Source organism: Camellia sinensis, chromosome 4, assembly GCF_055761805.1.
Source record: "Camellia sinensis isolate YWXY chromosome 4, ASM5576180v1, whole genome shotgun sequence".
Lineage (NCBI taxonomy): Eukaryota > Viridiplantae > Streptophyta > Magnoliopsida > Ericales > Theaceae > Camellia > Camellia sinensis.
Window position 1 is genome coordinate 18,258,595 of NC_138964.1, and position 24,515 is coordinate 18,283,109.

General features: G+C 38.1%; 2 protein-coding genes across 3 annotated transcripts; one reads left to right on the top strand and one right to left on the bottom strand.

Annotated features, from left to right (window-relative positions):
* Nucleotides 1–940: 940 nt before the first annotated feature.
* VDAC4 (voltage dependent anion channel 4) lies at nucleotides 941–18,381 on the bottom strand. 2 transcript variants are annotated; one of them, XM_028257566.2, is made up of 7 exons: nucleotides 18,088–18,381; nucleotides 17,905–17,996; nucleotides 13,575–13,642; nucleotides 6,957–7,067; nucleotides 6,753–6,839; nucleotides 5,622–5,830; nucleotides 941–1,616 (listed from the first exon to the last, which is right to left on the bottom strand). In XM_028257566.2, the coding sequence occupies exons 2-7, from the start codon at nucleotides 17,951–17,953 to the stop codon at nucleotides 1,310–1,312; spliced, it is 831 nt and encodes a 276-aa protein (XP_028113367.2). In that variant the 5' UTR covers nucleotides 17,954–17,996; nucleotides 18,088–18,381; the 3' UTR covers nucleotides 941–1,309. The 2 variants fall into 2 exon arrangements, with proteins under 2 accessions (XP_028113367.2, XP_028113368.2); XM_028257567.2 differs by having other exon boundaries at nucleotides 17,905–17,955; nucleotides 18,088–18,235.
* Nucleotides 18,382–22,876: 4,495 nt separating this feature from the next.
* On the top strand, nucleotides 22,877–23,890 carry LOC145823611 (uncharacterized). Its single transcript, XM_082923100.1, has 2 exons — nucleotides 22,877–23,299; nucleotides 23,387–23,890. The coding sequence occupies exons 1-2, from the start codon at nucleotides 22,877–22,879 to the stop codon at nucleotides 23,888–23,890; spliced, it is 927 nt and encodes a 308-aa protein (XP_082779226.1).
* Nucleotides 23,891–24,515: the final 625 nt, after the last annotated feature.

A 24,515-nucleotide genomic window follows, 5' to 3' on the forward strand; every position in this document is an offset into this window, starting at 1 on the left:
ACAATTCACATATTATTCATTTAAATCTAACATTTATCAATAAAATGTGAATTTAGAAAAAGAGAACTGCTATCTGCCTCATAAACTAGTGTTGCAAACATTTAAAATAAATTGTTTGTTTAAAAAAAATGACAACTTAATATGTATGTTAAACCCAATTTTTCAATAAAATTCAAGAAGTCAAATCCTAGATCTAACAATCCTTCCTTAAATGTTAGGGAAATGTTACAGTTGCATACCATATGTACCTGATTATTCAATGTTGCATAATATTCTAATAGAATTATGACATTTTATGATTCAGAAATGAAATTATGTACTTTTGGGATAATCATGTTTTCTGATTAAAAAATCCAGAAATTGGGCTTGAAACTTTCACCTTACCAATGAGCCGACAGCTGATGGTTTCGATGAAAAACAGTGTAACATTACTACAAAAGCGCAACATTAACAACAAAAAATGCGTAACTTCATTTCTGAACCACAAATTATCGTAATTCTATTGGAAGATTAACATTTGCTACAAAAATGTATATCATATACCACAAAAATGTGCAACAAGATGCATTCTGTATGCATTGCACAATGAAGAACTTTCCTAAATCTTGTATCCAAACACAATCTAATAATTTTACCCGTTGTTTTATGCAAGGAAAGCTCATCATCATAATGCACCAAAAAGAATTTATATATATATATTCAAAGGCAAAATCCATGCAATTCAAGGCAGTTCAGATCATGGGGTAGGGTAAGAACCTGTTACATTGCTCCTTTTTTTTTTCATTTTAGGGGAAGAAAGTACATTTCAATTCAAATTCTGATCGAATATATACAAGTAAAATCTCCTCTTGTATAACAAGCAACTGAAAGTAAAGAACCATTCAGCTATAGAAACTATAAATCACAATCCAACAGAAACTAATCACAATCCAACAAAGAATTAGATAAATCCCGATTAAAAAAAATAGATTATTAAGCTTCAGAACCCCAACACCAAGAAGCTGAGGATTTCAGAGACAACTTATCAATTGTATTGTCACTGAACAGTGTATCAAGATATGAATTGCATACAAGTCTTCCAAAATTTAAAATTGATGACAATGTTGATCCATTATCATATATGAATATTTTCAAAACTGGGTTCAATTTTCCCACCAGTTCTTCAAAATGAATTCATCAATACACCTGCTATCTCAGTTTTCCAAAATGATTTGGGTAATAACCCCACCGTGGGGTTTAAAAAATTGCAATGTGATGAAACCATCAAATGTGTAAATATTAAAAGCAGAGAAAGGCGTATCTGGGCATTTCAGGGCTTGAGAGCAAGGGCAAGCCCCAACTTGGGGGCTGCGTTGACGGCCTTTGAGTCGTATTCTGCTGAAACTGTAATCAGCGACTTGGGCCTCCATTCCCGCTGGCATAGCATTGCAACCTTTCCATTGTCAGAGAACCTCGTCTTTATTGTGGTACAAGGATCAACTGTATGAGAGCTTCCAATGGTAAAACTGTTTTCATAGTTGGAAAATCTATGAGTCATTTCTGCAGCAACCTCGGTTCCATTCAAGGGATTCACAGTGTGAATGTAAGATGCCTTCAGTGTCTGTCCTTTGTCCATTCTGCATGGAAGGGTCAAAAAGGTTTAGAAGATGCATTGGAACAGCAAAAGAAGCCCCAATAAAAAAAAATAAATAAATTAAAAAGGCCAAACAAACCTCGTGTTAAGTAAAAAAAACATAAAATGTTGCATCCATAAATACATACACTCTGTTGTGAAAGGCGCGCCTAGGCACAATGTTGTTAAAGGCTCTAATTCTTGGTCAACATAGAATCAGACAGCAACAAAGAACTAAATTTTGTTTTGTTTAAGTCATAAAACCAAACCTTTCCAGTTTCAGCAAAAACTGGCATGAGACCATCACGTTGGGCGCTTAAAGAAAAAGAAGGGAGCAATTTTAGTGTGTGGGGGTTCAAAGAAATGAGGGATCCGAAGAAAAAGTGTGGTTGCATTTAGCAACACTCTTACATAAATATTTAGAAGTTATTGAGTTAACCTAATCATTCTATGACTAGACTAAAAGTTTAGGAACATTTCGCCTGTTTGACTATTAGGCTACTTTCGATCAAGATATAACTACATATAATGAGCCAATAATGTTAAGACTTTTTTTTTTTGATCGGCGCCAATAATGGTAGACCTAAAAGATGATTAGGTCACCCACGGAAACCTTGTCCAGTAAATTACAAAATTATTGATATACCGTGGACAACTAAAACTGATAAAAAAACCACTAAATCTTTCAAGCAACATCCTAGTACATAGTAAATAATATTCAATTAACCTTAAACATAATTATACAAACCCTAGATATGCTACTTGTAAAATTCCAAATTTACCATTTTTCTTCTATCCGTAATCGTCATCAAATGTGCTTTAGAGTTCTCCTAACTCCAATAAGGACTTGGACTATAATTTTTTGAATCTTCCACGACCCAAAATCGAATATGACCCAACACCAACAAGCTACTAAAACTCATCCAAAACCAAAAATGACCCATAACATAAAGCCACATTAATAACCTAACCCATAGCATGACCTATGGGGTCCCTTGGGAGATTCTATTTGCACACGCCCATTACACTCTATACACATCTTTCTCAATAAATAACTTGTTCGGAATTAGCTTTATGAAAATAAACTTGTTCGGAAGTAGAATTTCGAAAATTTTCATTTCTTTCGACAGTAGAATTTCGAATTTTTTTTTATTTTTTCGACATTCAACTTCCGAATGTGTTTATTTGAGTTGTGTGTGATGTCCATAATAGTAATTTCACTTAGGAATAAAATTGTAATAAAAATAATTATCATTAAGTGTGTGCACAGAGTGGATTGAGTGTGTGCAAATAGAAGCTCCCGGGTCCCCTAGAGCCCAGGTCCAAAAAAAATTGTAAAATTACAAAAATAACACTTTACCTCTAAAAAATGACTAAGATATAAAACTAAACCAACTCAAAATCACAATAAATAAAAATTGCATATGACTTGATCATAACCAAAAATGTAATTTTTCTTACAACTTTACAAGATCTCAAATGGGCCTTAGATCATCAACCACATGCCTAACAAAATTTGAGCATTAGAAGCATCCTAACCACGCCTTTAACAGACCTTCAATGGCTGTTCCCATGCTGCATCATAATAGTGGTACTCTGTTTCTTGGCTACAATATTCCTTCTAATATACACAAAGTCCTCCTATATAGTGGTGTTGGGTACCCTCGTAATCACTAGGAGTAGAGAGAATCTGCCAACATATGCTATACATATAACAATGTTTGTTCTTAGCAGACCACCTTGCCATCAAGTGCACAGGTTGAATTGAATCATATGAAGCACGGATACTTCTAAAAGGGAGTCATATTCATATCATACCCATATCGGATATCGATACTACTCAAATACTCATAAATATGTATTTGATACTTCACAAATTTATCCAATGCTTGATGTTAATTTTGAAAAGCATCGAATACTTTTCGGACACTCTAGGTTATGCATAAACTATTATGAAATTGAGATTGTAAAAAGTTTTGCATAGTACTAGAGTATAATTGATAAAATAAAGACAATTATAGTTTTTAATAGTTTCTTATTTATTATTGAAGAAGAATATAGTGTGATTGAAATAGTACACTACTTTTTCAGATTTTATCGACTTAACGTATCCACTAAAAGAGAAGGAAAAAAAAAAGTACATTGACTATGGGCTCTTACAACTAATATCTAATTGCAATGTATCCTGATCATACCCATATCCAAAAATTTTAGATTTTGTCGTGTTGCCGTATCCGTATCGTATCCATGCTTTATAGGTTGTATCCTAATTCTGGAATTTCACCTCAACTGAGAGTATCTTAACTGAGGAGGAACAGAATGGTGGGTTTCTATGTTGTTGGCAAAGTGCCCAGTCCAGGTATTGTAAAAACAAGGCAGCATGGTAGGGTTTATAGATTGAAGTAGGACCCATACCAGATAAAGGTGGAGTGACTGAGTGAGCCTTATTTCAGGTGGATTCCCACCTACACCTTCTTCCCAGATGACCTACAACAGCAGCAAGGGGCTGGTTTCAGCAGCTCGTGAACAGAGGAGAGAAATCTGTCACATCACAAAACAGAGGAAGCACGTTGCAGAGGGCTATGTGATGGATCAGCAAAACTCATACTGGAGACCTGGGAAGTTAGAGGTAGCAAAAGAGAAGCCGTCTTGAATCTAGAAAGGAAAGGTGGTCATAGCGATGAAGTTCATCGATCAGTTTATCGACCAACAGTGAACCAAAATGGGCGTCTTTCAGCTGTGGGTAAAGGAGTTTGTTAGATGCAGACAGGAAACTGATGATCACAAGGCACAACCCAGTACTTAATGAAGAAGAAAGGTCACCATTTTTATAGAAAAAAGATCTAGAAATAATGAAGGAGGTGATAATGAAAGCAGAGAAAGAGGTGGTCCAAGGGCAAAACTCTCCACAGGCATGTGGTAGGAAAGATGGGGAGTCTGAGGGTTTGAGAGAGGAGGGACAGACGGGTTGGGTCTCATAAGAGGACCTTGTGCTGTGAAGGGAAAGGGGCCCCCGGTAATAGAAGCCAACAAAAGTTGAAGGAGGCTTGTGAAACTATTAAAGAGAAGTAGGCAAAAAGAAGTTTGGGCTCGAATGATGGGATGGGCTTAGGGCAGAGTAAAGGCCTAAAGGTAAGTTTGGCTAGGGTAACTTGGAAACACAGCCATATTCTATATGAGGAGTGGGCTGTGAAAACCATAAATCGTAACATAATGGAGTCGAAGGCAATGATAGGATTAAGGCCCAAGAATGGAGGAAGCCAGTCTACGCAAGAAGAGAGACAGAGGAAGAGCAGGGAAGAGGATGAAAGAGCCTGTAAGGCAGAAAAAGGTGAATCTTGATTAAGTGAAGAAAGCAAAAAGGATGAATATAGATTTGGTATGATGTTGAGGGTAAATCCATCATTGTACTTAAAAAAGGAAACGGACCAAGAAGAGTCGGATTAAGTTTTGAAGACCTGAAGGTCTGGTCAAATTAGTTAGGACAGAGAAAACATATAATAAAAAAAAAGATTACCCCAGTTTAGTCCCCCCATTGGATGGAGGTCGGAGTGGTAGATTGGATACAAACCTAATCTTTGACGTTATTCGAACCCACAATATCACAGTTGAGGGACCGAGTTTTTAACCGCTAAAACAATGGCTCCCAGTTTAACTATCTAAAACATATATAAACTGTAATAATTGCTGGTGAAGGGAGCTAGCATACCCACTACAAGTAATTTTAAAACTTAAATGCAAGAATGTTGTTTTGGCACTTTTCCAATATTGCACACACCAAGACACATGCATATTTGACACTCTTCAATCATTGACACAAGTCACAGTTCCTTCATTTCAAGTAATAATTTGTGACAGACCACTCCACAAGTGTCATAAATAAATAAAAAAATTAAATTTTTTTTTCAAAAAAAAAAGGCTCCCACACCATATTAGCATATATACAGACATGTAGATTCTGGACTAAGCAAAAGGATAAGATATTATTAATTAATTTTGGAAAACATACAGTATAAGTGCCACAGAGAAATCTGTCCTGTTAAAGCCAATCCCACCATTGTGCTTGGTGAATGATGCGGAAGCAGTATCAAATCCAATTTCCCCACCAACAAATAGATCTTTGTTGCCAAGTGCAGCAGCAACCTCCAAAAGAGGGGCAGGGTTCAAGCCAATACTGGAGTTGATGGCTGCATGATTATGAAGGTACTGCACATCCAGCTGTAGGATACACAAATTTTGATTTAGCATGCATTAAAATCACTACCAAAACCAAAGTATCCCTAGCTTACAACACATCTAGAATTGCCATAATGAAATAAATACCTAGGAAATTTTTGAAACTACTCATTGCTTTTAATTTTCTCAAGGTACTGCTACCCAACCTTGAAACTCAAATCCTTTATTCAAGAGACAGTTATTTGATCTAGAACAACATGGCTTTTAAGAGCAACAACACATTAGTTGATCAATGAAAAAGTTCAACTAATCACTTCAACAAATGTTTTATTTGGGCATAACTAAATCCAACTCAGAAAATTGATAAAAACAACTCATATCTTCCTTGTCAGGCTCCTACAAATTAAACCAAACTTGACTCTACAAGGTCAGCCAGCTGAGGCAACCAAATTCTATAACAGTGAACCCCACACAATCAGACTGGGCCAGAAAATTTGCAGTCTATAACATTGAGAATCAATGTCTGGAAAAGTTTGACCTCAGATAAAAGATAGTATGCTGTCCAAAACCCTTTACGGATTGCACAAACCAAGCAAATTAATCAGACAAATAAATTGCCAAACCTCAACTTTGTGCATGGATTCTGCAAGGTACACTGCCAATTTTTATCTTTGTAAATATGAACATAATTTTAGATTATTTAAATGCTGCACAATAGGCTAGAAGCACATGCACCTAACACACAAACTTGGTATTAGACCAACTCTAATTAAATCCAACCTAATGGGCTTTGCCAAGGTAAGAACCTTGGTCTCCGTAGAAATTTTGGCTGTTGGAATACATCAATGGAGATATCTCATTGCCGATATTTTTTCATGAAAAAAAAAATGGAAGGAACATACTCACGTTCATGAAGTTCATATGCAGCATGACAAAACCAATTTTTAAAAGGTAAAGAACTAACCTTTCCAGACTTGTGATCAGGTATGTCGAAGCTAAATGCTGCTTTGGTGGAGGGTAATATGTCATTCAGAGTCACTTTTGTACATACCTGCAGATAGAAACTTAGAATGTACTGATGCAGTTGATTTTGTATAGCACAAAAGGCAAATACACAGAAAATAAATGGAAAGGATTTGTTCAAATAGCAAAAAAATCTCCTTCTTACATTAGAATAGGTATCAACTTTCACATCCACTGTGGTATTTCCACTCTTGTACAGGGTACTTATGTCACCAACAAATATTTGATCCCTCTTCACACCAGTAGCAGTAAGTCCCTGCCATACAAAATTGAAGTTCGCAAATAGAAAGTTAGACCATATCATGACCTACCTCGCAAAAGCTAATAAAAACACGAACACTTTTACAGATTAAGTGGTCATTGCTATTGTTATGGTTACTGCTGTTATTAATATTTGATATGATCATCATCGTTGCCATTGGAGCTGTCTCAAAACAAATATAACGTCATATTATTGGAAGGGCCTTGAATGTAAACAAGTAGAGCGCCAAAACTTTTGGCCAGTAAATATGATTAGCTGAAGACAAGTTTCCCTGTAGATATAAATCTGCATTTTTGTTTTCAATAATGTAGGGCTTTCGAAATTCATAATTCATGCTTTCTTTATGAAATAAGAAGTCTCAAAGGAAGTTAACACAATGCAAATGCATTTATATGTGGAACCTAAGTCGTTCTTACATTTTCATCCCATTTCGCTTTATTGGATAACTTCAAATGAAAATAAAATCAGGAGTAGACACATCAGTAATCTAAAGCTAAAGCTAACAAAATTGCATCATATTTACAATGCAAATATTTTCATAATTGTAAATGAAAAACACAACAAAAAACATGTAGAAATTTAATGTATAAAGAGAAATGATTGTATTATTAATTGATATATATTGATATCTATTACAATGATTCATGATTCCTATATATAGAAGAGGGTGAGTGTGTAGTAGGTAAGGAGTAGGTGAAGTGGAGGTGGTAGTGGTGTAGTGGGTTAGGTTTAGTGGAGTAGGTGAGGTGGTAGTGGTGTAGTGGGTTAGGTTTAGTGGAGTAGGTTTAAATGGGTGAAGTAGGGGGAGAGTAGGTGAATTTTAACAGCCCCCCGCAAACTCAAGGGGGATAGGAACTAACCAACTTGAGTTTGGAGAGAGTAACAAAACAAGAAAATACATAAAAATAAAAGAGGATAAGAGACACTGTATGGTCGTGTCAGACCATTGGTGAGGACACTGGATGGTGGTGTCTTAACGGTGTAGAGGACACTGGATGGCGGTGTCAGACCGATGTAGAAGACAGTTTATGGGGTCATGTCGGACCGTTGTAGCAGACACTGTGTGGTCGTGTCAGACCGATGTAGAAGACAGTTTATGGGGTCATGTCGGACCGATGTAGAAACTAACCGGAATCAATGTCGGGACAGTTTACAGAGTCTTGTCGGACCCTTTGAAGGAGCGAACCGGAATCAATGTCGGGACAGTTTACAGAGTCTTGTCGGACCCATAAAGGAGCTAACCAGAATTAATGTCGGGACAGTTTACAGAGTCTTGTCGGACCCATAAAGGAGCTAACCGGAATCAATGTCGGGACAGTTTACAGAGTCTTGTCGGACCCATGAAGGAGCTAACCGGAATCAATGTCGGGACAGTTTACTGAGTCTTGTCGGACCCTTAAAAAGTCGCACCCTCAAAAAGTGTGCCCAATCTTTCAAAAAGGCGTGCCATCAAAAAGCGTGCCCAATCCATAAAAAGGCGTGCCATCAAAAGGCGCGCCCACTTCATCAAAAGACGTGCCCGACAGAAAGCGTCGAGCCATCAAAAGGGGCGCCTGACACGCGGCGATGCACGTGATTGACAGAGCGCGTGTCGGCCTCGTCGTCTCTGTCTTTATAAACCAAAGCGAAGTCTGAGGCTTGGAAGCATAACAAACCAGTTGAAACCTCTTCGTTCTCTGTAACATTCTGTAACCAACCCTTCTCTGAAACACTCAGCAACCCAAAAACATGGCTTCTTCTTCCCGTTCAGCTACCCAGAACATAGCCTCTTCTTCCCGTGGTCTGCTCACTCTCTTTCCCGACCTCAACGAGTCAACAAGAGAGATAACTGGTGCGGTGGCCTGTGAACCTCAACCAAACACCTCTGATTTTGCTCCGTTGAACTTTCCGATGCGGTCGGTGGAGCAAAAAATGGCAGTGCAAACGGATATTGAAGCTAATCAGTATACATTGAAGTCATGTGTGGAAACCATGACTGCGGTTACAAACTTGTCGAACCGGCTGCAGAGTAGGGCAAATGAGGTGCAGCAGTTAAACTCCCAGCTGGCTCTGCTCCAACGCATGTATAAGGATGCGCGAGCAGAGATAAGTGTGCTAAAGGCGGAAAATAAGGAGCTGAAGCGGAAGGCCACCGTGATGTTCCGTTTTGGAGGTCCGCCATATGCTGCAGTGGAGGAGCAGGGAGTATTGATCATGCCCAGTGGAGTGGGAAATACGGAGGCAACACCGGCAAGGGCCGCCCAGGACGGAGGCAAGAAGAAAAGACCGGCGGCAGAGTAGAGAAGAAAAATCCCACTGTGGGTGGGTGTTTGTTTGTTTGTTTGTTTTTTTTGTTTTTTTTTTTTTTTTGGTGTGTGTGTGTGTAAAATTGTGATCGGGGTTGATCCCTGAGATGAATAAAATATGGGTGTATTGTGCAAATCCGAATGGCTGGAAGCTACAATACTCAGCAGAAAAAATGAGAGGGAATGAATATATATATATATATATATATTTTTTTTTTAAAAGAAAAGATAAAAAGTTGAGGTTCAAGGAAAAGTTGGGCGGTGGAAAGAAGAAAAAGAAATATATATATATATATATAAGAAAAAGAATCAATTTGTGTTTCGTTTTCTTTTCAAAAGATGGAGTAAAATAATAAAATAAAAAAAAGAAAAAGAAAGTTGAGTGGGGAACAGGAGTATATGCTATCACTGCTGAGTAGAAAGCTCGAATGGTGTAAAGTGTAGTTTCTATTCCTCTGATCAGAGAAGTTACTGGATCACCAATGAAATGGAAAATAAGGGCCAGTGCAAGTTTTAAGAGGTATCCCACGAACTGGGTAATACTTGATAAAACCTTTTTTCAATTGGACAACTCCCACAAGACTGTTCTCCAGGCATACAAAAGGAAAGCGAGAGCTATGAACCAAGGCCACCTAACAAGTGGGCTTGGGGCTTCCTTGGTCAAGGGCCTGAACCGGTCAGGCATGGTACTGTGCCCAGAGTGTACCCAGTAAAGGGTAGTAGAGAGGGATGATTGTGAAGAGGAAGCTTTCGAAGCTGCCGTTGCCGACTTGGATGACGCCGATGAAGGTGGTGATGATATTATAGCGAAAGTGACTCTCGACATGAATGAAGTGCCTACAAGGGTTCCACCAGATAGCCCTTTGGCACCTCAATGGTATAGACTAGAGCATCGGAAAGGTGAGACCAAGGTGAAAGGAGAGGAGGTATGTGTTGAGGTCCGGCGGGCGGCCAAGGCGAGACTGCCGCCCGCCGGTGAAGCAGAATGACTAGGTTGTTAACCTTGCTCTGATACCATGTAGAAATTTAATGTATAAAGAGAAATGATTGTATTATTAATTGATATATATTGATATCTATTACAATGATTCATGATTCCTATATATAGAAGAGGGCGAGTGTGTAATAGGTAAGGAGTAGGTGAAGTGGAGGTGGTAGTGGTGTAGTGGGTTAGGTTTAGTGGAGTAGGTGAGGTGGTAGTGGTGTAGTGGGTTAGGTTTAGTGGAGTAGGTTTAAGTGGGTGAAGTAGGGGGAGAGTAGGTGAATTTTAACAAAACATATGTAGGAAGTCCAATTTTTTATACAGGCTAGTTAAGTAGAAGTCAATTCTTTTATACAGCCAAGTGACATGAGTAACCTACAACTTCCAATGCAACAGCTTCCAAAAAACCCCATCACTAAATGATTGAAAAGAAAACTATGCAACAGCCAAAGTAAATTAAGGCAGAATATAGTACATTTTCACACAGATTTATAAAATCTTTAATTTTAAGCCCACCTGGAAGTATTTTTCACTATGGCCTAGACTAACAACCAGCCTCGCAGATTTGTCCCTATAAACTCCAAGCCCAAAGGTGCCTCTAAGATAGAAGTGTCTTACGCCGTCTTATAAGTCCATTCTGGACATCATTTGTATTCAATCACATCCTTGGTTTTGATACCATACAACTTACAAGACATGTGAACTAACCCCCAATTAGAAGTATTGTTCACAATGACCCAGCCAGTAGTTGACCTCATGGGTTTCCTTTGGGCTCCAAGCCCAAAAAGCATCTCCAAAATAGAAGTGTCATGCACCATCTTATAAGTCCATACTAAACATTGTCTGCATCCTATATGGGATGCCAACATACTATGTAGGACAAGTATGCAAGCAGAAGCAAAGCAGATTTGAGCTTACTCTAGTGGTAAACCAAATCCAATAAATCTAAAGTGAATTACGCGCTCCAAATACTCAATCAATCACGAACAAAAATCTCACTAGTGATGGAGTAACACCACAAGGTGAGTGTTACCCACAATTTCACTGTGAAAAGGTTATGTGCATTCAATAGATAGAGACAATAGGGATAAAAATAAATAAACCTATAGAGAGAGAGGACTAAATACAACACAGTATATAGCCTCCCACCTTTATCTCCAAGAGAAGGTGGCACTGCCATTTAAAACCATATGACCTCTTTCATTGGGTAACCCGGTCATGCTACCTTGAGTACCGATATTTGATTTTGAAATCTGACCCATGTCTAGCACTTCCACCCACATGTGTTAGGATGACATTGTTATTCCTCTTTCTCAAATCTGACCAAATATCTTAACTTAACAAAAATACAAGACAAATATCTCGCATGGTTGTTAGAATTATACAATTCACAATTCAATTCATACAATTCGATACAAGTTTAACAAAAACAATTCAAATCATTTTGTTGAATCAGAAATTGAGTGAATCGTACGATTCACTGCAATTCAGTTCTATTTCTATTGTTGTTTACATAATGCATGAAACAATATCATTTTCGCCAAACCATGAAGATATATGAAAGAGATTAATTAGTCATATTGATATATATGATTTTATATGTATATACATATATATAATTTAGTCATATTGATAATTTACTTTATTTCACACATTGTATGTATTTTCTAAGTGTATAAATATATAGAATTATATATTATATTAAATAAAATGAATCTTAGGATTCACAATTCGATATGATTCACTATTTTAGCAAAACGATTCATGATTCAATTCACAATTTGACAACAATGCCAATTGACTTATAAGACAGCACAAGACACTTCTATTTGAGAGGTGCCATAGCAAACAATACTTCTAGGTAGGGGTCGGACCGCGCATCTTATATGGTATTATTAGAGCCAATGTTGTGCCCATGCTTAGGTAGAGATGTTGGTATCCCAAATCAAATGTGGACGACGTCCAGATTGAACTTATAAGATAACGTAGGACACTTCTATAGGAAAAAACTAGTGAGGCCGACTGTTTGGCCGACTCATAGAGGCCAATACTTCCAAGTAGGGACCAGGCTGCATATCTTAGATATTACATATTGTTATCATAAACAAATCAATAAAGTTTGACCACTTGAAGCATGGTGAAACAAGATTCATTTTGTCATTTGAAAAAAGAACATGGAAAAATGCTGACAAGATGCATTTGCTTGCGTGTACACATGCAAGTCAAAGAGATATAGAGGAAGTGTAGGAGAAGGTAGAGAAAAATTTCCCTAAGATAAAACTTCTCCCACCAAATGTCAAGATGACTGCATATGAATTGATGTGAAGAGACATCCCGATTATGCTTCACTTCATATTTTCATCCTTTTATGATTGTGTTGTGGATAAGTATCTCGCTTCATTTGCATTCCTCTCCTGGTAAATTGTAATGTCAAACCTTACTACAATTGACCTTGCCATACAAAGAAAGCAAAGTTGTCTTGACGGATCCCAATTATCATATATGAAACATTGAGTATGAATACAAGGTATATGAACTTTCGTAATATCGAATTGTTAACTATGAACTTCCGTAATATCGCTTTGTTAACTATAGGGTGAAGGTCGAAACCCGATCAAATAATCTATACTGACCAAATTGCTATCAATAGAAGAAAGAAAACAAATTATAATAAGCAACCAACTTTTGTCATTGCATTGAACTTCAAACATCTGCTCTTTCAAGTGAAAGATCTACAATTGCCAAAAAAAAATTCACACGACCTGTGCATGAAATTTTTATATCTTCTCTCTCTCGCTGGTGTGTTTTACTTTCCCTTTTTCTTTATTTTTTTGTTTCTAGGTTGGTGTGTAGGTGAGTGAGGAGTTGATTTACAATATGTATTTCCATTTGCAATTGTATCACACTGAACAAAAAATTTAGGATTCTAATCATGCCAACTAATCCAAAGGTAACAAGAAGAGTTTAGCTGACGGGATAATGCAGTCGATCAATAGGACAAATTAACCATACATTTCAATGATTGACTATAGACTACAATAGCATATCTCTAACTTTACATGTGGTAGGGTTGGTGCCATAACATAGTTGGACATAACAGCGAATTAACGCAGCAAAATTGCATTTTAAAGAAACCAATAAAGTGGATTGACAAGATGCAAGTTTTAAAACAATGGAAGTTAGTTATTAGTATCACATGAAATATATGCAACAAGAAGTGAGATCAGATTATACCATCCCAGTAGAGCTCGGAACGGAAAAGGTAAACTTGTGATCATAAGTGTAATCTTTGGTCAACAGATCTGTCAAAGCAATGAAATTTCATATAAGTTTGAATTGGTAGTTACAACAAAGTGATGTGACGCATAAAATCATCAAAGCAACAAACTTTTATTTTCAGAATGCGAAAAAAATGAAAAAAGGAAAGGGAAACAAAGAAAGAAAAGTAACTAATATATCTATTAAGAAAAAAGAAAAAAGAAAAAGAAAAAAGAAAGGAAATGAAACAATGATATCTGGTAGCCAATAAAAAGTGCAATTGAAAACTCAATGAAAATTAATGGCTGCACACCAATAGGAAAAGCATGTTTCCTTCATCTTTCTTTATATTTTGGGAAGAAAAATATATATTCTGCATTCAATCCACAGAAACCCACAAGTAAATTAGAACTAGGTAATAGTGTTTTTCTCCATTCAGTTGAAATAGGCACTCCCATTAATGCATCAAGCAAAAGAACATAAAATAAAGTTTACATACAGGAACTGCAAAATCTACTCATCATATGAACACACAAATTTTTTATCAAGAAATCTTAATTCTCAATAACATATCAAAAATTTAAAATAAAAAAAAATAAAAAAAAAAATCTTTCCAAATAAAGCAATACATGAAACATTAGGGAAGCTAATGCTGACTATAAATTTTGCATTATAATGTGGTCCTATTGTGGCATTAGACAGAAGTTCAGCAACACAATGTCAAAACAAAGGCTCACCATTTTAACCACCGAATGACAATTTATTAGCAATTTCCTCAAGACATAAAGACATTTCAAACATAAAACTTGATTTCTATAGTCTAAGAGCCCATGGAATCCTTCATTAATGCAGAGTTTGAGTTTTCAGAAACTTAACAACAAAGAGAGTCTGCTTAGGAAAATGAGTTAAGCTTCGAATCTTGAAGTAAACTCCACAAAGGAGTTCTCCGGATTAGATGATATGAACATAAGGTTCTTCTAAACAAGCATTAATAATATTTAGATAGCATTACTCATAAATTTTTATCCATAAATGACTCAATCATGTCTCTTTCTCTCTCCATTTCTCAATTCTACTTTCTCATATTTTCTTTGTTCTAAAATCTTTTTCTTGTTAATGATTAAAAAATAAAAATAAAAGAAACAATTCTGTATAGGGATTGTAATGTATCAAATAAAATCATTGTTTTCTTCAAGTAAAGACAATATGAAACTTAGCACCAATCCTCAAGAGGGTGCTACCAATATGCAAAAAATCACCAAGGGGTACCCCTGCGTACACAAATAAATAGAGCAAAAACACATGTCAACTATACATGCAGTCATCCACTCACTCAAAAGAGAGAGCAAAAATATCTAGAATCCAGTCATACACTCACTCAAAAGACTCCACAAAGTCCAAGAGTTGGTTCAGGGCTAGTTCAACTCCACCCAAAAACCAACTACACAAAAGACATATCCTAAGAAATCCTCCGGATGCACTCTATCCACAACCACATCAAGTTTTTTTTTTTTTTCTTTTTCCCCCTTCCCCACTCTAGCCTCTCTCCAAAAATTGGAATATTCCATATTTCTAGGAAATACCAAAATATACCAAATGCCAAGAATTAAGGACCACAGATCTTTTCACATGTAATATCAATTAGCATGAACCTATCTCCTCCTTTATGACAATATCAATAATACGAATCCTAACATATGTTGTCGTCCACGCAAAAGAGGCGACCTTAGGAGGACCCTTAGAGCACCAAACTCCTTTCAAGGGAAAGCAAACCACATACAACCCACTACAATTCACAATACGTATCAATACATGTTATATGTATCCAAAAAAAATACTAAATACACATTTAAATGCTAGTTACAGTAGCATATACCTGGATTGGTGAGTTATACGCTTGGAATATGTTTGTTGTATGGCCAACCAAAATATATAATTTTATGTTCTTAAGACAAGGGCAATAACAAAATTAAAATGAATATTTGTTATAGACATAGTTGCCAAATCGGGATTCGTATCATGAATCAAAATGACCTCGTACCAAATCGCGAATCGAATAGAATCGTGAATTGTAAAGATTCGGTCACTTTTTCTAAATTACTTAACAACATACATCTACACATTTAAATGTTAAATATATCTTATGAATATGAAATATTTAGACTTAAATCGATGAAAATGTTATTTTGAATGATAATCACGTAATAGGCAAGAAATTAACAAAGATTCCTATGTAAGATCACCATCTTATCTTTTTTTCTTTTCTAAATATTTCTTATCAACCATTCTTAATAAAGATAATAACTAAGTAGACAAATTATCAATTTCTAAAGTAACAACAATTAACAACGATATTGATATTTGGACAATAAGCATACATACTTTTCTAAGTAACAGTGAGCAAGTAATAAGAATGAATTATTTAGAATCTTTTATTTTAAAGCCTAAAATATTTTAAAAAGTATAACTGACTTCATACATGTAATATTCAATTATATTCAGTTTAATAAAATAACAATAAATAATTCATAGTATAACTTTAATCTTAAACATCTTCTAACTATATATTGTGATTTTTTAAGGAAAAAAATGAGAAGAGAGTTCAAAAATATGTTGGGTCTAACTGAATTGGATTCTATTAAAAACTTCATGATCATTAAAATAACAATAAAGCATGGATATGTGTCGGTTATTTTTGGTATTAAACGTTATTTATCAAAAAAATTTAGAAGTTGTATTATGTCATTTTCACTAAAAAGATGGAGAAAAAAAAATAGTCGAAATTATGTCGGACATAATTATTTCAAAAATTGCATGAATCGTAAAAAGTGAATCGAATGATGAATCGATTGTAAATCTTGCGATTCACTAGAGATTCACTTCCAAAATAGATTCACACAGATTCGAATTGATTTTGCAAAAATTACCAATCAAATCGTGAATCGAATCGCGAATCATAAGATTCTGATAACAGAGGTTATAGAACATAAAATAATGGGGTTATTTTGTAATAAGAAAATAATTGTAAACATTTAAATGGCTAATCTCCAAGTGAAGCCCTATTGAACTCAACCTCAAGCTTGACTGAGCCTCAACCCTAGTTCAACTAAGTCCTACGCAAAACCAGGTTGTACTACTCACTCAAGACTAATTGATTGGCTACTCTTAATTTATTCCAATCAAACTCTCAAAAGATAACTTAATTAAGCCTCAAGCTCAACCATCGATAGAACACTAAATTTGGTCAATGAAACAATCAAATTAGACTCCTCTTGATACTAATTGATCCTTGTGACGCCAATTATATCTTACCTTATATGTTTCCATATAAATAAAATCTCTAAGACTAGTTATTTTAAGCAAAATTTCTTAAAGATATTTATCAAAAAATTTCACTCCAATATAGTTTACTATCGTATCCTTTGCAGTTTCCGTATCTTGTCTTAAAAGATTGCCATATCGCAATGTCGTCATGTTTCTGTATCTTGTCTCCTTCATACTGTATTTTCCTTCCTAATGTGTTAGCATAAAGCTGGTCTTATAATAATTTATAACCTTAAAAAAGAGAAAAATTGCACTTCTACACAAAAAAAAGATTTCTAATATGCAGCAAATATAACTAAGCAAATTACATCATCATGTACTGGTCTATGACAAAGTAGGCATTATGCATATTAAAAACTAATTCCTGCAGAAACACTACCTTTAACTACAAAATTAAAATATGAAGCACACTATAAAAATCCCACAATTCACACTTCAGAATCCAACATTTTATTGGATCATATTTGACAACTCTGGACAAGATTGCTTCATATTAAGTAAAAAATAAAAAAATAAAAAAAGTAGAAGGTGCAAATATGCTTACGGGGCAAGATGACCTGTTTTCAGTTTGTATATGTGGTGGTAAGTTTCTTTTTTTTAAGGTTAATTATATCAAAGACCCCTAAACTATTAGCAAATATAAATATGTCTCCATAATGTATGAACCTGTACATTTCAACCCCTCAACTATAAAAACCCTATAAATACCCTTTCGAAGGGTGTGAAAAGTGATGCCTTTTTGCTAATAATTGAGGCGGTCTTAGTATAATTAACCCTTTATTTGTTTGCTATTTTTAAAGAGAGTGGGGGTTTCCAACACTGAAATTTCTAAGCTAAGACCTAAAACCCAACTCAAATTTCTCAGCTGAAAAGGCCTTTGGCTACCAAATCCAGAAAACCAAATCAACCCAATAGTTTTTGTTAGTTAGACTACTCTACAAATGCATCTAGGCCAAAACAAAAACAAAAACAAAAGTAATACCTTTTGCTCGTTTGCCAATATCTGAAAATGGAGCCGGACCGTTCCCCATATCTAATCCAAAAATCAAAAATGGAAATCTATGCTATCACAACCTGTCAAATAGAGTCACAATTACAATAATACCATACATTACAGAGGTAGAGAGAGAAACATAATACATTTCTAGAGAGAGAGAGTTCTTACAGAAGACGACGATCGCCGGCGAACCCCGGCGAGGTTTCAGGCGAACCGTCTTACACACACAGCGAGGCGTAGAGAGAGAGAAAGAGAGAGAGAGAGAGAGACGAGGGGGACTACAAGCGGAGGCGAAGCGCACAGGTCAGGGTGAGATAGCGAATAGAGTAAATTACACTCTGCCCCTTTATGTTTGATATTTTTTTACTTTGGCCTCTTTTTGAAATTTATTTTTTGCATATTTTTCAGTAAAAAAAATCACTTCTCAAAACATGCCATTGATTCTTCAAATTTATTTTTTTTTCACTGTGATTCTTTATTTTAGAGCCAACTAAATTAGATAATATTAAATAAAAAATATCACGTTAATTTGCACGTAACATAAAAAAATATATATTATTATATTAGGATATGAATTTGTATCAGATATATGAATTATATATAATAAAATATTTTAAAGTAAATTATAAAATAAAATAAAAAAATCAAAATTTAACTCTAGCAACAAATTAAACCCTAGAATTTTAATTTCTTCGATTTAAACTTTGAATTTTCACTTAGATATTGGATATAATCTTAAAAGCTTTACATGTTGTGTATATTATGTATATATAACAAGGAGATAAGTTTATTTGCATATTTTATCTCTTTATATTTATTCATGCCCCTCTTGTGGACCTTGATTCAAATTTACTTTGATAATTTAAACCGTTTACTTCACAGATTTCATAGTAAAGGTTATGCATACAAAAATTTAAATTTATTGATAACTATAAACATATAAACAAATTACATTTTATTTTATAAAATGAATGATTTAAGTTTGCAATTCTATTTGCTATTTGACCTCGGTGGGCCCACAAAAGGTTTTGGCCCACGACTTAGAGCTCAATTCACAGTTTAAGTACTAAAGCCTAGCACCATTGAGAAGTCAATGTTGAACCAGGGACCAATGGCATCTAAACACTTGTTAAGTAAGATGACCAACCACGTAAGCAAACAAAGATCCTGCAGAGTTATTGCACCACATATCAGCCATTAATGAGGCTCCCACAGTATTAAATGCGACAACCCCTTCACGTCGGAACAGGCAGCCTCACCGTGAACAATGCAAGCTAGAGTATAGACTTTCGGCCAACACGACAAGTCGAGGTGGACAAGGAAATGGCGGACAAGAAAATAATGGACAAAGGCTATAAGGAAGTTTCCAAGACACATCAAAGGTTAAGTTGATCATTCTTCCTCTCTCTCTCTCTCTCTCTTTTTACATAGTCAATCTCCTCTGTTCTAATTTGATCATCGGAGGTTTCGCTGGGGGACTCCCCTTCCCTGTCGGACCTTTTTGCAGGCACCACCATCGAGCTCTGAGACCGGTAAAAGGTGTTGAAAGCGTGGGTCTGCTCCACTCGTCCTCCCTTGGATCAACAACATCATCAGTTGGCGCTATCTGTGGGAAACGCCACTTCGGTTAACAGTTGTGCTCATTGTTGCCGGAGACCCGTTCCTTATAATTTCTCCTTACCTTTCATCGAGGTGGATGGTTACAACGAGATCCATGGCTTCTCAAAACAATTTTGTTGACCTCCAAACCCAAACAACCCACCTTAGTAATTCATAGAGCTCACCAACAGCAACAACCGCTTAGCCGAACAAAACCAGGCCTTGATCAACGTTTTACTCGAGCGAAATCTCCATATATCTCTTCCACCACCACAAGATATCCCTTCCAATCGAGAACAGACCCTGAGCCATCCTTTCCAACAAATCCACTTTTCCAACCTAAAGGGTCTACAGGGCCCACCTCAAGACATGAACCCACCACCTGGGGCTTACATCCATTAATTCAAGCACTTGTCCCTGAAGAAGAAACTAGTAGTGTTCAGCCCCTACTGCACTTTGGAGGGGACAATGTTCCTATTTGGGATGTGAAACTCTGAGTTATGAAACTCCAGCTTCAGGGAGTCATGTAGAACATACAGAATAAATCCTTCACAACAGCCAACTTCTCATTTATCGCCTCTATCAGGGACAAACCCTTACCCCCCAAGTTCAAAATGCCCTCGATCGACACCTTCGACGGCACAACCGACCCGGTCGACCATTTGGAGACCTACAGGACCCTCATGATCCTCCGCTGCTTTCCCTGACGAAATCATGTAACTGGCTTTCCCCATGATGCTTAAGGGGTCGGCTCGACTATGGTTTAGTCAGCTACCGCCGGACTCTGTCTCTACTTTCCAACATCTAAGTGATTTATTCCTAAGCCATTTCATTGGTGCTCAGCAACTCAACTGCTTAATATCCAGCAGACGAGAGGGGAGTCACTACGCAGCTTTGTCACCCGTTTCAACACCGAGGCCCTATAGGTGGCGGAAAACGATGACAATGTCATCCTCACAGCCTTCATGGCCGGTTTACGACCATCCGATTTCCTTTTCTCATTTTCTAAAAACCCCCCGACCGCCATGGCTACCCTCCTTTCCAAAGCCCAAAAATATATGAATGTTGAATACTCTTTGGCAGCCCGCCAAGATTCCATACCTAAAAATCCACCCCCTAAGGACAAAAGAAAAGAACCCGAACCCAGATCCTTCCAATATACATATCAACCCTATCAATATATTGACCGACTTGCTTGAGCCGACCGACCGGCACTTACCCGACCACCCGGTCAGTTCGAATGATACACCCCTCTCAATTTCCTCATGGAACAAGTCTTGAACCAAATTCAATGAGACTACAACCTGAAATGGTCTCAACTATCACGATCTCCCTCTAACCGCTGAGATCAATCCAAGTACTGTCGTTTCTATCAAGACAACGACCATAACACTGAGAAATGTGTTAACCTTAAAGATTAGGTAGAGGATTTGATATGCTATGGGTGCCTCAGTTGGTTCACGGTAGCCCATCCCCAGCAACAGCTGAGGACCGACCCACCGAGGGACCGTCGTCAACATACCTCCCCGATAACCTGCACAACCTAAGCGAGACAATGATCGACTCCCGTCACAACCTCAGGCACAAGGCAATCCCCCCCCACAGTCGGTGAGATCAGAGTCATCGCTGGCGGGCTCACATACGAAGGGCCATCTCGATCGGCACAGTGAGCCAAACTTAGAAAAATCAAACAATGCTTCGATAAGGAAGTAACGACATTAGATTGCCCCTTCAAACATCCCAAGCAATGATCTGAGCCCATCACCTTTACAGAGCCCGACTGCATAGGCATCCGTTATCCCTACGATGACCCCCCCGCCATCTCTGCTTTCCTATCTAACTACAAAGTCAAACTGGTCCTTGCCGACAACAGCAGCTCTTCAGACATCATCTTCCTGAGCACCTATCGCCAACTCAAGGTAAGCAAAGAAAAGTTGTCCCTTCTCCAAACCCCGCTAGTTGGCTTCACCGAGGATCGGGTGACCTCTATAGGCTCCATCGATCTTCCCATTACCATCGGAGAATATCCACGACAGACCACTAAACTACTCACTTTCTTCGTCGTCAACTATTTTTTTACTTATAACATCATTCTCGGAAGCACGGCTCTTAACGCCTTCCAAGTTGTCACCTCTACATACCATCTAGCCATGAAATTCCCGACCAAGCTCGGGGTTGGTTCAGTGAGGGGCGAGCAGACAATGGCCAGAGAGTGCTACGTCACTTTGCTAAAGGAGGTCAAAATGAAGGAGGCTATGATCATCGAGGGTTTCGACGTCAAAAACAAGGACGAGTTAGTCAGAGGGGAACCAGTGGAGGAACATGTCAAAGTACCTATTGATCCTACCGATTTAGCCAAAACAGCCAAGATTGGTAGTCAACTGTCTTCTCAGGCCAAGGTTGATCTCACAGCTCTCTTAGCCAAGCACCATGATGTCTTCGCTTGGACCCATTCAGACATGCCAGGTATCGATCCCTCTTTTATTACTCATCGTCTCAGTATTGAGCCCCACTTCCGACCTTTCTGCCAGACACAGTGTATTTTTCACCCAGAACGCAATTTCCTTATCGCCACTGAGGTAGACAAACTACTAAAGGCACAGTTCATCAAAAACGTAGACTACCCTAGGTAGCTGTCCAACGTGGTCTTGGTCTACAAAAATAATGGCAAATGACAACTTTGCGTCGACTATTCCGATCACAATCGGGCTTGCCCCAAAGATAGCTATCTCATTTCTCGAATAAATTTGTTAGTCGATGCAAGTGTAGGACATCAGATGCTTAGCTTCATAAATGCCTTCTCCGGTTACAATCAAATCCTGATGCACCCGGCTGACCAGGAGCACACCTCCTTCATCACCGACAGAGGGACTTATACTATCGTGTTATGCCATTTGGCTTGAAGAATACCAGAGCAACTTACCAACGCCTGGTTAATACCGTTTTCCAACACTAGATAGAGCGGAACATGGAAGTCTACGTGGATGACGTGCTAGTCAAGAGTAAACTCTCCTCCGATCACTTGGCAGACCTGCGAGAGACCTTCCAAACCTTACGCAAATATCAAATGAAACTGAATCCAGAAAAGTGCGCCTTCGGCGTGGGATTTGGAAAGTTCTTGGGCTTCATGGTTAGCCAACGAGGCATTGAGGCTAACTTCGAAAAGATCAAGGCCCTAATAGAAATGCGATCTCCCAGAACGGTCAAGGAGGTTCAACGGCTCACAGGTAGAGTTGCCACCCTCAACCGCTTTATTTCCCGAACAACCGACAAGTGTCTTCCATTCTTCAAAGTCCTCCGACAGGCATTCGAATGGAACACCGAATCCGAGGAGGCCTTCCAACAACTGAAGTAGTGCATGGCTAACCCTCCCCTCCTCTCTCAAGCACTGCCAAGCGAAACCCTCTTCCTCTACTTAACCGTGTCAAACACTGCGATCAGTGTTGCCCTCATCAGGGAAGATGGCTCAGTACAACGTCTAGTCTACTACATTAGCTGCGCTCTCAGAGGGGTAAAACAGAACTACCCTTTGTTAGAAAAAATGGCCCTCGCCTTAGTCATAGCCTCCAGACGCCTCCGACCTTATTTCCAGGCTCACTCCATAGTGGTTCTCACTGACCAGCCTCTAAAAAAGGTCATGCAACAACCAGAATCGTCAGGAAGACTTATGCAATGGTCCGTTGAGCTAAGTCAATTTGAAATCTCTTACCAACCCCGAACAGCGATCAAAGGCCAAGTTGTCACCGATTTTATCTTGGAGTTCACCAATCTCACTCCGAACGTACCTCCTCCACTAGCACACTTCACCACTGATGCAGAAGACTCCCACTCCTAGACTTTTAGTGTTGATGGTTCATCCCGCAAAGAGGGTAGTGGAGCTGGTCTAATATTCACCACCCCAGAGGATGAGTACTTCAAGTGTGCCCTCCGTTTCCTGTTTGACGCAAGCAATAATGAAGCCGAGTATGAGGCCTTAATAGTGGGTCTTCGACTGGCCAGAGACATTGGCGTAAACCATATCCAAGTGTTTAGTGATTCCCAATTGATTGTCAGACAGATTACTAGGGAGTTCGACGTAAAGGAGGAGACGATGCGAGTATACAGGGACATCGTCTTTCCTCTTGTCCGCCTCTTCAACACTTTCCAGATCAGACACATCCCTAGGTCAGAAAACTCCAAGGCAGACGAAATGGCTCAATTACCCTCGGCCGACCAGTTAGACTTCAGTTATGGCATCCGCATTGAATACTTGACCTATCCGGCAACTTCGCGAAACCCACGAGAGATCCACTTCCTCCAAAACGAACTTATTCCATGGGCTCAGAACATTATTCTGTTTCTGACACGAGGGGAGTTACCAGATGATAAATAATAGGCCACTAAAGTTAGAGCCCGGTCGTCTAATTATATCATTATCAGCGGTCTACTATACAAACGGGGATTCTCACGCTCATACCTCAGGTGTCTCAGTTCTGCTCAAGCGACCTATGTGATGAGAGAAGTACATGAGGGCATTTGTGGTAATCATTCAGGCAGAAGATCTCTGGCCCATAAAATCCTCTGCATCGGCTACTTCTGGCCCATGCTCAATCAAGATGCCAGCGAATTTGTACTTAAGTGTGATAAATGTCAGCGCTTTGCTAACATCCTCCATGCCCCACCAACAAAACTGGTTACACTCAGCAGTCCCTACCCATTCGCTAAGTGGGGCATCGATTTAGTTTGTCCTTTACCCACTGGTAGGGGCCAAACCAAGTTTGCTGTGGTTGCCATTGACAACTTCACCAAATTGGTGGAAGCAGAACCCCTTGCTTCAATTACTGAGCGACACACCACCAGGTTCATCTGGCAGTCAATCATGTGTCGATTTGGAATCCCTTAAGCCATTGTCTCAGACAACAGAAAACAATTCAATAATGCCAAGTTCAGGAAATTCTATGAATAGCTCAACATTAGACCATGTTTCTCTTCCCCAGGCCATCTCCAAGCCAATGGGC